We start from the raw sequence: 12,256 nt of genomic DNA, 5'->3' as shown, positions 1-12,256 counted from the left end.
AACTTTTTGGTTAAGTTTATTCATTTTTGGTGAAATTTTAAATGGAATTGTTTTCTTAATTTTTCTTTCTGCTATTTCATTACCAACCAGTGTATAGAAATGTTATTGATTTCTGGGTATTAATTTTGCATTTTGTAATTACTGAACTCAGTATTATGAAAGCAGAGGCTTAACCCATTGAGCTACCCAGGTGCCTCTAGAAGCTTTTTTATCGGGTTATTAAGGTTTTCTTTGTACAGTATCATGTCATCTGCAAATTCTGATAGTTAACTTCCTCTTTACCAACACAGATAGCTCTTTTTTCTTTGGCTTATCTGATTGCTGTGGCTAGCACTTCCAGTACTATATTAAATAAAACTGGTAAGAGTGAACATCCTTGTCTGTTCCTGATCTTAGAAGAAATTGAGTATGTTGTTAGCTGTGGGTTTTTTATATATGGCCTTTACTATGTTGAGGTATGTTCCCTCTAAATCCACTTTGTTGAGACTTTTTATCATGAATTGTTATTGAATTTTATCAGATTCTTTTTCTGCATCTATTGAGATGGTTATATGATTTTTTTTAGTATTTTTAAAAAAGATTTTTATTTATTTGACAGAGAGAGATCACAAGTAGGCAGAAAGGCAGGCAGAGAGAGAGAGAGAGAGGAAGAAGCAGGCTCCCTGCTAAGCAGAGAGCCCAATGCGGGACTCGATCCAGGACACTGAGATTATGACCTGAGCCGAAGGCAGAGGCTTAACCCACTGAGCCACCCAGGTGCCCAGTTATATGATTTTTATCCTTGATTTTGTTGATGTATATATGATATTGATTGATTTGCAAATGTTGAACCATGCTTGCATCCCCAGAATAAATCCCATTTGATTGTGGTGGATGATCCTTTTAATGTACTGTTGAATTTTGTTTGCTAATATTTTGTTAAGGATTTTTGTATCTGTGTTCATCAGGGATATTGTCCTGTGGTTTTTATATGTGTCTGGTGGCTTTGTCTACTTTTAGTATCAGTGTAATGCTAGCCTCATAAAATGTAAGTTTTCCTTCCTCTTTTATTTTTTGAAGTAGTTTGAGGAGAATAGGTGTATTAAGTCTTCTTTAAATGTTTGGTAGAGTGGGGCATCTGGGTGGCTCAGCCAGTTAAGCACCTACCTTTGGCTCAGGTCATGATCCCAGGGTCCTAGGATCAAGCCCCATGTTGGGCTCTCTGCTAGGCAGGGAGATTGTTTCTCCCTCTCCCTCTGACTGTTGGTCCCCCTGCTTGTCCTCTCTTTCTCTCTCTGTCAAATAAATAAAATCTTTAAAAATAAATAAATGTTTGGTACAGTTCATATGTAAATCATTATGGTCATAAACTTTTATTTCTTGGTAGTTTATAAATCACCAATGCAATTCATATTAGTAATTGGTCTGTACACATTTTCTATTTCCTCCTGATTTTTTTGGAAGGCTGTATACTACTAGGAATTTATTAATTTCTTTTAGGTTGTCCAGCTTGTTGGTATATAATTTTTTTATAGTAATCTCTTGTGATCCTTTGTATTTCTGTGATGTCAGCTGGTGGTTTTTTTTACACTTAAAATTTTTATTTTGAATAGAGTTGAAATACAATGTCACATTAATTTCAGGTTTGCAAGTTAGTGATTTTACAGGTTTATTCATTATGCTATGTTCACCACATATGTAGTTACCATCTGTTCTGTTACATCACTATTACAATATCACTGACTGTCCCTTATGCTCTGCCTTTTATTCCCATGACTTGCTCATTCTATAACTGGAGGCCTGTATTACCTTCTCCCTGCATCCATTTTGTCCAACCATCTACCCTCTTGTCCTCTGGCCACCATCAGCTTGTCTTATGCATTTATAGGTCTGATTCTGTTTTTTGTTTTGCTTATGCTTCATAAATGGCATCATATGGTGTTTGTCTTTCTCAGCCTTACTTATTTCACCTAACAGAATATCCTCTAGGTCCATTAATGTTGTTGCAACTGACATGAAGCCATCCTTGTTATGATTATATAATATTCCATTATATATCACATTTTCCTTATCCATTTATCTCTGCATGGACACTTAGGCTGTTTTTATGTTTTGGCTATTGTAAATAATGCTGCAGTATGCATAGGGGTGCATATATCTTTTTCAGTTAGTGTTTTCAGTTTCTTTGTGTAAATAGCCAATAGTGGAATTATGGGATCATACAATATTTCTCTTTGAAGTTTATTGCATGAAAAAGTTACACTAGTCCAAGTTAAAAGCAGACCCCAAAAGGTTACATCATACAAGCTGTGAAGTTTTTTAAACTTGTGACAAGGGACAGAAGGGAAATTTTAATCATTGTAAGGAAATCCTCTCTTAAGCTTTGGTGAGCCAAAAGCACTTAAAACCCATGAACCTTCAGCTTGTCATCCTTAGCCAGTCCAGTCTCTACCAGGAACTGGGTTATGTTCTTGTGCTGCTCACCCTGTATCTGAATTACTTCTCCATATTCTGGATGCTCTACTATAGTACCATTGCAGGCAAATTTCTTCTTATACAGCTTCGTTGGTTTCTTTTTATCATAATCACCAGCCATCTCTTGGATAGTAGTAAGGGTCTTCCTGCCATTTCTCTGTCGAATTCTTTTTTTTTTTTTAAGATTTTATTTATTTACTTGAGAGAGAGACAGTGAGAGAGAGCATGAACGAGGAGAAGGTCAGAGAGAGAAGCAGACTCCCCATGGAGCTGGAAGTCCGATGCGGGACTCGATCCCGGGACTCCAGGATCATGACCTGAGCCGAAGGCAGTCGTCCAGCCAACTGAGCCACCCTGGCGTCCCTCTCTGTCGAATTCTTATATGGAAATAAGCCCCCGTGCCAGGAGGAAGCAGATAATCACCTTTATTTGCATCAGCAAAGGGGTCGAAAGAGTGGAGGCTCTGGATAGCAGACATACAATACAATTCCTGCGGAAGGCAGTGGTGGAAGAAGGTGGGGGTTTGGGGTGTGGAGAACCAAGCATTAGGAAGCAAGGGGACTCAAGAGGAAGGCGGTGGCTCAGTGACTTGGCCTCTAATTTGAATTTTTTTACAGAACATCCATACTATTTTCCATAGTGGCATTACTAATTTATATCCCCACCAACCATGCACAGTTCTTCTTTCTCCACATCTTCATCAACACTTTATTTCTTATTCTTTTGATTTTAGCCATTCCAATAGGTATGAGGTGATATCTCATTGTGGTTTTGATTTGCACTTCCCTGATTAGCGATGTTGAACAACTTTTCATGTGTCTGTAGCCATCTGTATGTCTTCTTTGGGCAAATATATATTCAGGTCTTCTGCCCATTTTTTTTTTTAAAGATTTGATTTCTTAAATTTATTTATTTGAGAGAGATAGAGAGCATGAGAGGAGACAGGTCAGCTAGAGAAGCAGATTCTCTGCCAAGCAGGGAACTGATGTGGGACTTGATCCTGAGACTCCAGGATCATGACCTGAGCCGAAGGCAGTCACTTAAACAATTGAGCCACCCAGGCACCCCTTGGCTCATTTTTTAATGGGATTTTTTTTTTTTTGGTGTTGACTTACATAATTTTTTTTTTTATATTTTGGCTATTAACCCCAAGTATCCTTATTGAATGTCTCAATTGAAAATATCTTCTCCCTTTCAGTAGGTTTTTTGTTTTGTTGATGGTTTCCTTTGTTCTGCAAAATTTTTTTATTTTGGTGTAGTCCTGATAGTTTCTTCTTAATTATGTTTCCCTTGCTGTAAGAGACATATCTGGAAAAATGTTTCTATGGCTGATGTCAGAGACTTTATTGTGTTCTCTTCTAGGTTTTTTATGGTTTCAGGTCTCAAATTTAGGACTTTAATCCAACTTGAGTTTATTTTTGTATATGGTGTTAGGGAATAGTATGATTTTTTTTTTACATGTAGCTGTCCAGTTTTCCCAACACCATTTACTGAAAAGACTGCTCCCCCTTCTATTTCTTACCTTTTTTTCTCATAGGTTAATTGGCCCTAAAGGTGTGGGTTTATCTCTGAGGTCTCTATTCTGTTCCATTCATCTATATGTCTGATTTTTGTGCCAGTACCATACTGTTTTGATTGCTAAGGCTTTGTATTATATCTTGAAATTGGGGACTTTGATACTTCGAGCTTTGTCCTTTCTCAGGAATGCTTTGGCTATTTGGGGTCTTTTGTGGTTTGATACAAATTTTAATATTATTCTAGTTTTGTGAAAAATGCTATTGATATTTTGATAGGGATTGCATTAAATCTCTATTGCTTAGGGTAGTATAGACATTTAAACAATATTGGTTCTTCCAGTTCATGAGCATGGAATATCTTTCCATTTGTGTCATGTTTAATTTCTTTCATCAGTTGTTTTATAGTTTTTGGAGGACAGGTCTTTCACCTCTTTGGTTAATTTTATTCCTAGTTGTTTTATTCTTTTTTGGTGCAATTGTAAATTTTTTAAAAATTTTTATTTCTGTGACTTCACTGTTAGGGTATAGAAATGTTACTGATTTCTGGGTATTAATTTTATATACTGGAACTAAAATTTATTTATTACTGCTAATAGTTTTTTTGTTGGAATCTTTGGGATTTTCAATATATAGTATTATATCATCTGGAAATAGTGCCAGTAAATTCCTCTTTACCCATATGGATACCTATGATTTCTTTCTCTTGTCTGATTTCTGTTGCTAAGACTTCCAGTACTATGTTGAGTAAAAGTGATGAGAATGGACATTCTTGTTTTGTTCCTGATCTTAGAAGAAAAGCTCTTAGTTTTTCACCATTGAATATGTTAGGTATGGGTTTTTCTTATATGATCTTTACTATGTTGAAGTATGTAACCTCTAAACCTACTCTATTGAGAGTTTTTATCATGAAGTCATGTTGAATTTTGTCAGATGCTTTTTCTCCGTCTATTGAGATGATTATATGGTTTTTACCCTTTGTTTTGTTGATGTGGTATATTATGATGATTGTTTTGCAAATACTGTATAAATAAAATCTTTAAAAAAAATAAAGTCTCTATGCCATTTTTCCCCTTCTCTGATCTTTATTATTTCCTTTGTTCTCCTCCCAGGACTAAATCTCACCTGATTGTGGTGAATGATCTTTTTAATGTATTATTAGATTTGTTGTACTAGTATTTCCCTGAGGATTTTTACATCTCTGTTCATCAGAGATATTGGCTTGTAGTTTTCTTTATTTGTGGTGTCTTTGTCTACTTTTAGTATCAGGGTAATGTTAGCTTGGAAATTGGAAGCTTTCCTTCCTCTTCTGCTTTTTGGAATATTTTGAGGATGTTTGGTAAAATTCACCTGTGAATCAATGTGTCTTGGATTTTTATTATTTTGGTAGTGTTTTGATTATTGATTCAATTTTAAGTTTGTTCAGATTTTCTCTTTCTTCTGGATTCAGTTTTGAGATATTATATATTTCTAGGAATGTAATCATCTCTTCTAGGTTATCCAGTTGGTTGGTGTGTAATTTTTCTTAGTATTCTCTTATAATCCTTTGTATTTCTGTGGTATCAGTTATTATTTCTCCTCTGTCATTTTTGTTTTTATTTATTTGGGTCCTTTCTTTTTTTTTTTTTTCAGTGTTAGTCTGACTAAAGTTTTGTCAATTTTGTTCATCTTTTCAAAGAACCATCTCTTGAGTTCATTGATTTTTTTTTCTTTTTTTAAAGTCTCTATGGCGGGGCGCCTGGGTAGCTCAGAGGGTTAAGCCTCTGCCTTCGGCTTAGGTCATGATCTCAGGGTCTCCGCATCGGGAATCTCTGCTCAGCAGGGAGCCTGCTTCCTCCTCTCTCTCTGCCTGCCTCTCTGCTACTTGTGATCTCTGTCTGTCAAATAAATAAATAAAATCTTTAAAAAAAATAAAGTCTCTATGCCATTTTTTCCCCTTCTCTGATCTTTATTATTTCCTTTGTTCTCCTCCCCTTGGGCTTCATTCTTCTTTTTCTTGTTCCTTTATATGTAAGGTTAGATTGTTTATTTGAACTTTTTACTTGTTCCTCTTCTTTTTTTTTAATTTATTTTTTATTTATTTTCAGCATAACAGTATTCATTTTTTTTTTCACCACACCAGTGCTCCATGCAATCCGTGCCCTCTATAATACCCACCACCTGGTACCCCGACCTCCCACTCCCCCGCCACTTCAAACCCCTCAGATTGTTTTTCAGAGTCCATAGTCTCTTGTGATTCACCTCCCCTTCCAATTTACCCCAACTCCCTTCTCCTCTCTAACATCCCTTGTCCTCCATGATATTTGTTATGCTCCACAAATAAGTGAAACCCTATGATAATTGACTCTCTTTGCTTGACTTATTTCACTCAGCATAATCTCTTCCAGTCCCATCCATGTTGCTACAAAAATTGGGTATTCATCCTTTCTGATGGAGGCATAATACTCCATAGTGTATATGGACCACATCTTCCTTATCCATTCGTCCGTTGAAGGGCATCTTGGTTCTTTCCATAGTTTGGCGACCATGGCCATTGCTGCTCTAAACATTGGGGTACAGATGGCCCTTCTTTTCACGACATCTGTATCCTTGGGGTAAATACCCAGGAATGCAATTGCAGGGTCATAGGGAAGCTCTATTTTTAATTTCTTGAGGAATCTCCACACTGTTCTCCAAAGAGGCTGCACCAACTTGCATTCCCACCAACAGTGTAAGAGGGTTCCCCTTTCTCCACATCCTCTCCAACACATGCTCTTTCCTGTTTTGTTAATTTTGGCCATTCTAACTGGTGTAAGGTGATATCTCAATGTGGCTTTAATTTGAATCTCCCTGAGGGCTAGTGATGATGAACATTTTTTCATGTGTCTGATAGCCATTTGTCTGTCTTCATTGGAGAAGTGTCTGTTCATATCTTCTGCCCATTTTTTGATATGATTGTCTGTTTTGTGTGTGTTGAGTTTGAGGAGTTCTTGATAGATCCTGGATATCAACCTTTTGTCTTTACTGTCATTTGCAAATATCTTCTCCCATTCCATGGGTTGCCTCTTTGTTTTTTTGACTGTTTCCTTTGCTGTGCAGAAGCTTTTGATTTTGATGAAGTCCCAAAAGTTCATCATCGCTTTTGTTTCCTTTGCCTTTGGAGACATATCTTGAAAGAAGTTGCTGTGGCTGATATCTAAGAGATTACTGCCTATGTTCTCCTCTAGGATTCTGATGGATTCCTGTCTCACGTTGAGGTCTTTTATCCATTTTGAGTTTATCTTTGTGTACGGTGTAAGGGAATGATCAAGTTTCATTCTTCTACATATAGCTGCCCAGTTTTCCCAGCACCATTTATTGAAGAGACTGTCTTTTTCCCATTGTATATTTTTTCCTGTTTTGTTGAAGATTATTTGCCCATAGAGTTGAGGGTCCATATCTGGGCTCTCTACTCTGTTTCACTGGTCTATGTGTCTGTTACTTGTTTCTTGAAGTAGGCCTGTATCATTATATACTTCCCTCTTAGAACTGCTTTCACCCTGTTCCAAAGTGCTTGGACCATTGCGTTTTCATTTTCATTTTTCTCCATGTATTTTTAAATTTCTTCTTTTTTAAATGTTTTATTTATTTGAGAACAAGTTCAGGCGTGAGATGCGGGAGTGGTTTGCAGATGGGGAGGAAGAGAGAGAATCTCAGGCAGACTCCTTATTGAGTGCTGAGCCTGACTCTGAGGGGCTTGATCTCATGACCCTGAGATCATGACCCAAGCTGAAATCAAGAGTTGAATACTTAACCGACTGAGCTACCCAGGTCCCACTGTTGTCTTCTTTGATTGTTTTCTTGACCCATTGTTTAGTGTCAAATTGTTCAGTTCCTACATTTTTTTCCAGTGTTTTTCTTGTGATTTGTTTTATACCATTGTGATCAGAAATGATGCATGGCAGTATTTAGGTCATCTTACATTTATTGACACTTGTTTTATGACATAATATGTTATATATTTTGGGGAGTGTTCCATGTGCACTTGAAAATAATGTGTATTTGGTTTTTGATTGGATATTCTGTATATATTTGTTATGTCCTTCTGGTTCAGTGTGTCATTCAAAGACATTGCATCCTTGTTGATTATCTGTCCAGATGGTCTTTCCTCTAAGTTGAGTGTTAAAGTTCCTTACTATTTATATATTGCCAATTTCTCCTTCTGTCCATTAATATTAACTTTATGTATTTAGGTGCTCCAGGGTTGGATGCATAGATATTTACAATTGTTATATCTTCTTGTTGGATTGATTCCTTTATCATTATGCAGTACCTTTCTTTGTCTCTTGTTACAGTCTTTGTTTTAAAGTCTTTGTTGTTTGATATAAGTATTGCTACCCTAGCTGGTTTGTTTTTGTTTTGTTTTTGTATTTGTTTTGCTTCATGGAATCACAGTGTATGTTTTTCTGTCCCTTCACTTTCAGACACTGTACGTGTCTTTAGTTCTGAAGTGAGTCTCCTGTAAGCAGCATATAGATGAATTTTGTTTTTTTATCCATTCCACCACACTGTATCTTTTGATTGGATCATTTATGCCATTTACATTTAAAGTAATTATTGATAGGTATGAACTTATTTCTATTTTTAAAATTTGTTTTCTAGTTGTTTTTGTAGTTCTTCTTTGTTCCATTCTCTTCATCTCATTCTTTGTGATAGATGCGTGTCTATTGTATTATGTTTGGCTTTCTTTCAATTTATTTTTTGTGTATTTGTCATGGGTTTTGTGTTTGTGATTACCATGAGGTTTATATTTAACATCCTAAGTAAACAGCAATCTGTATTAATTTGATAGTCATTTCAGTTCAAACACATTCTAAAAAAGAAATCTTGTTTTTCCCCTTCTCTTCTGTTTTTACTCCCTTTTCCACATTTTATATATATGTTGTCATATTTTACATCTTTTTATTCATTATTTTCTTATGTCTGATTATGACCATTTTTTCCACTTAAAGAAATCCCTTTAACATTTCTTGTAAGGCTTGCTTAGTGGTGATAAACTCCTTTATCTTCTGTTTGTCTGAGAATCCCCTTATCTCTTTTTCAAATCTGAATGACAACCTTGCCAGTAGAGTGTTCTGCGTTGTAGGTTTTTTTTCCTTTCAGCACTTTGAATATATCATTCCACTCTCTTCTGGCCTACAAAATTTCTGCTGAAAAATCAGCTGATAGCCTAGTAGGTTTCCTTTATAGGTATTTCTTTCTGTCTTGCTGTTTATAAGATTCTCTCTTCTCTCTTTAACCTCTGACATTTTAATTATTATGTGCCATGATGTGGACCTCTTTGGGTTCTTCTTCTAGGAGTGTCTGTATGTCTTGGGCTTGAATGTCTGTTTCCTTCCCTTTGTTAGAGAATTTTTCAGTTATTATTTCTTCGAATAAATTATCTGTACCTTTCTCTCTCTTCTGAGGCCACTTTGATGCAAATACTTCCTTGATGTTGTCCAGGAGATCTCTTAATCTAATCTCATTTTTTAACACTTTTTTTTTTCTCTTTTAGTGGTTCAGCTTGGGTGCTTTCCATAATACTTTGTCTTCCAGATGATTGATACATTCTTCTGCATCCTCTAATCTGCTGGTTCCCTCTAGTGTATTTTTTATTTCAGTTTTTGTATTCTTGAACCCTGATTGGTCCTTTAAATATTTTCTATCTTTTTATTAAATGTCTCACTGGGTTCTTCCACTCTTTCCTCTAGCACAGTGAGTATCTTAATGATCATTACTTTAAATTATCAGGCATATTGCTTATTTTTGTTTCATCTAATTCTTTTTTTTCCCGAGTTTTTTTCTTATTCTTTCTTTTGCAGCATATTTCTCTGTCTCCCCATTTTGCTTGTCTTTCTGTGTTTGTTTCTGTGAATTAGGTGAAATGGCCTCTTTCCTAAACTTGAAGTAATGGGCTTGTGTATATGGTGTTCCCCATGTAGACGATGTGTGATTCCTGGTTTTGGCTGGCTGGCTAGAGCTGTGGCTGTATATGCTAGTTACTTTTTTAAGGTGTTGGGGGAAAAAAGTTCCTGTAACCCATCAACCATTTTAGACTGTGGCTTTTTCTCTGTGTCCAAATGGCTTCTGTGCTGGCTGAGGCTGCAGGCTCACTGAGACACCAATTATGGTGTCTGGACCCTGCTTACGTTTAGGCTTTTAAGGTGGGATAGAAATGTAAATCATGTCATTCTCCGGCCCCTCTGACCTGGGAGAACATGCCCACAGCTCCTTTGCTGCCTGGCAGAGTTCTAGTGTTTTTCTTTTACATGCTAGTTTCTCTTTTAAACCACATCATTTTTTTTTTCTGTGCCCTTGGTTAAAGGAATCTGTTCCTGGACCCCCAGCAATATCCCTCCTCATTGCTTTTAGCAGCGTGGGGGGGGTGGAGGTTCCCTTTGTTACTGTATCTCCTTTTCTCTTGCTGTTCTATCTTTGGTTGTTTAGTACTTGTTCACTCAACCCTCAGTTCTTCTTTGGAGCAATTGTTCCATTAATAGGTGTAATTTGTTATGTTCCATGGAGGAGGTGAGTTCAGAGTCTTCCTATGTTGCCATCTTGAACTGGAAATCCCAATGTCAGTTGTTTTTTAATCAGTTTTATTCCTAGCACCTAGCATAACTCAAAGAACAGAGTATGCCTCAATAAATATCTGAGGACTGAATAAATTAATGAGGACTAAATGCTGTAAAAGAAATTTATATACAGTGGAAGCTGAGAAAAAAATAAGCATAGAAGTTAGAGAAACTCACTAGAGCCTTTCGCTTCAGAAGTTGAGAGTAGAGGACTGCATTTCACAAAGTAAAGTGGTAGTAAAAGCACAAAATGTTGCTGGAAAGTCATTTGGGCCCATGGAAATAACCAATATGTGGGTAAGTTGATGACTTTAGGATAGTGGTTTCAGTAGCGTGATGAGGGCAGAATCTGAACTATAGCAGTTTGAGGAGTAATATAGAAAAGGGGAGATGATATATATTAACCGATCTTTAAACATATTTGTCTTTGGAGAAAAGGAGGGAAATAGAGTGGTATATGTTACAGTACATGAGTTAAAAAGAGAGATTTTTATTTTATGATGGGAGGAAGTTGCTTACATTTAAAAACTGACAGAAGGGGTGCCTGGGTGTCTCTAGTGGGTTAAGCCTCTGCCTTCAGCTCAGGTCATGGTCTCAGGGTCCTGGGATTGTGTCCCGCATGGGGCTCTCTGCTCGTCAGGGAGCCTGCTTCCTCCCCTTTCTCTCTCTCTCTCTGCTTGCCTCTCTGCCTACTTGTGATCTCTCTCTGTCAAATAAATAAATAAAATCTTAAAAAAATAAATAAATACTGACAGAAAAGAGCTAGCTAAGAGAAAGAGTAAAGATACAGGATTTAAGTATCTATAGAACAAAATGAATACTATTTTTTGTTAAATAAAATGGAGATTCCCTTGAAATGGGTTTTACTCCCAGCCACCCAAGATAGACCTTTAAAATCCAAAAAAGCATTCAAATTTTAGTATAAAGTATGAAAATGAAATAAGGTAGTTACAAAGACTATTATGGCTTACAGAGTGTGATCTGTACCCCTTGCCATGCTCCCACCTGGAATGACAAGTGACTGAGCAATCATTGGGAATTTACATTTTGAGACCTTTGAAAATGAAATGAAACCTATATACGAGTTATTTCCTTTTTCGAAGTTATTATAATACGCTTAGTTTATAAATAATGTTAATTCTGTTGGAAATTTCTGAAGCACATTCCTAATTGTTGTTGTTTTATTCTAGTTTACAAATTGATTACTGTCAAGTAGCATGATAATAATACAAAAGAGACGAGGACTGGGGCTCAGAAGCAGTCAATGACAGCTCTAGCTCTTTTGCTAATTAGTTCTGGGACATTGCCATCCTCTTTAATCTTTCCTGCATTACTTTCCCCATCTACAAAATGCACATAATAAGGTCTTTCATACTTTTCTCACAAGGCGTATATTATGAAGATCCAATGTGTTCATGTGTATGAAAACCTTTTTTTTTCCATATAAAATACTATCCATAGGAGCTGTATGAAAAAACACAAAACCTCAGTGCACAATGTTGTTTCATTCCTTTCCAGGCATGTGACTTTGGACAGGCTCCTGAACATTTTTATTTATCAGTCCCCTCACCCAGGAAGTGGAGGTAATATTCCCTAGTTCTGGAAATTTTTATTAAGATTAAATAAGTTGTGAATGAAATGAGAGAGCATGCCTGTTAAATGTGCCTTGATATGAGGTTTATTTGGCCTTGATGTTCTTCTTTTATTTTCAGT

The 12,256-nt window shown here is 36.3% G+C and overlaps 2 protein-coding genes across 2 annotated transcripts in view; one reads left to right on the top strand and one right to left on the bottom strand.

Annotated features, from left to right (window-relative positions):
- Nucleotides 1–2,371: 2,371 nt before the first annotated feature.
- On the bottom strand, nt 2,372–2,932 carry LOC309856092 (eukaryotic translation initiation factor 1-like; the record flags this gene model as incomplete). Its single annotated transcript, XM_082716810.1, has 2 exons — nt 2,372–2,609; nt 2,808–2,932. 2 exons carry the CDS (start codon nt 2,930–2,932, stop codon nt 2,381–2,383), a joined length of 354 nt encoding a protein of 117 aa, XP_082572936.1. The 3' UTR covers nt 2,372–2,380.
- Nucleotides 2,933–12,059: 9,127 nt separating this feature from the next.
- LOC309856579 (melanoma-associated antigen B4-like) overlaps nt 12,060–12,256 on the top strand; it is a 59,232-nt gene continuing 59,035 nt past the window's right edge. The window contains exon 1 of the mRNA XM_082717937.1: nt 12,060–12,126. The gene's annotated coding sequence lies outside the window, so the exon portion shown is untranslated. The remainder of the gene's footprint in view (nt 12,127–12,256) is intronic.

Source organism: Mustela nivalis (assembly GCF_964662115.1).
Source record: "Mustela nivalis genome assembly, chromosome: X".
Taxonomy (NCBI): Eukaryota; Metazoa; Chordata; class Mammalia; order Carnivora; family Mustelidae; genus Mustela; species Mustela nivalis.
The sequence above is the reverse complement of the archived record's forward strand: the minus strand, read 5'-3'. Positions and strand labels throughout refer to the sequence as shown.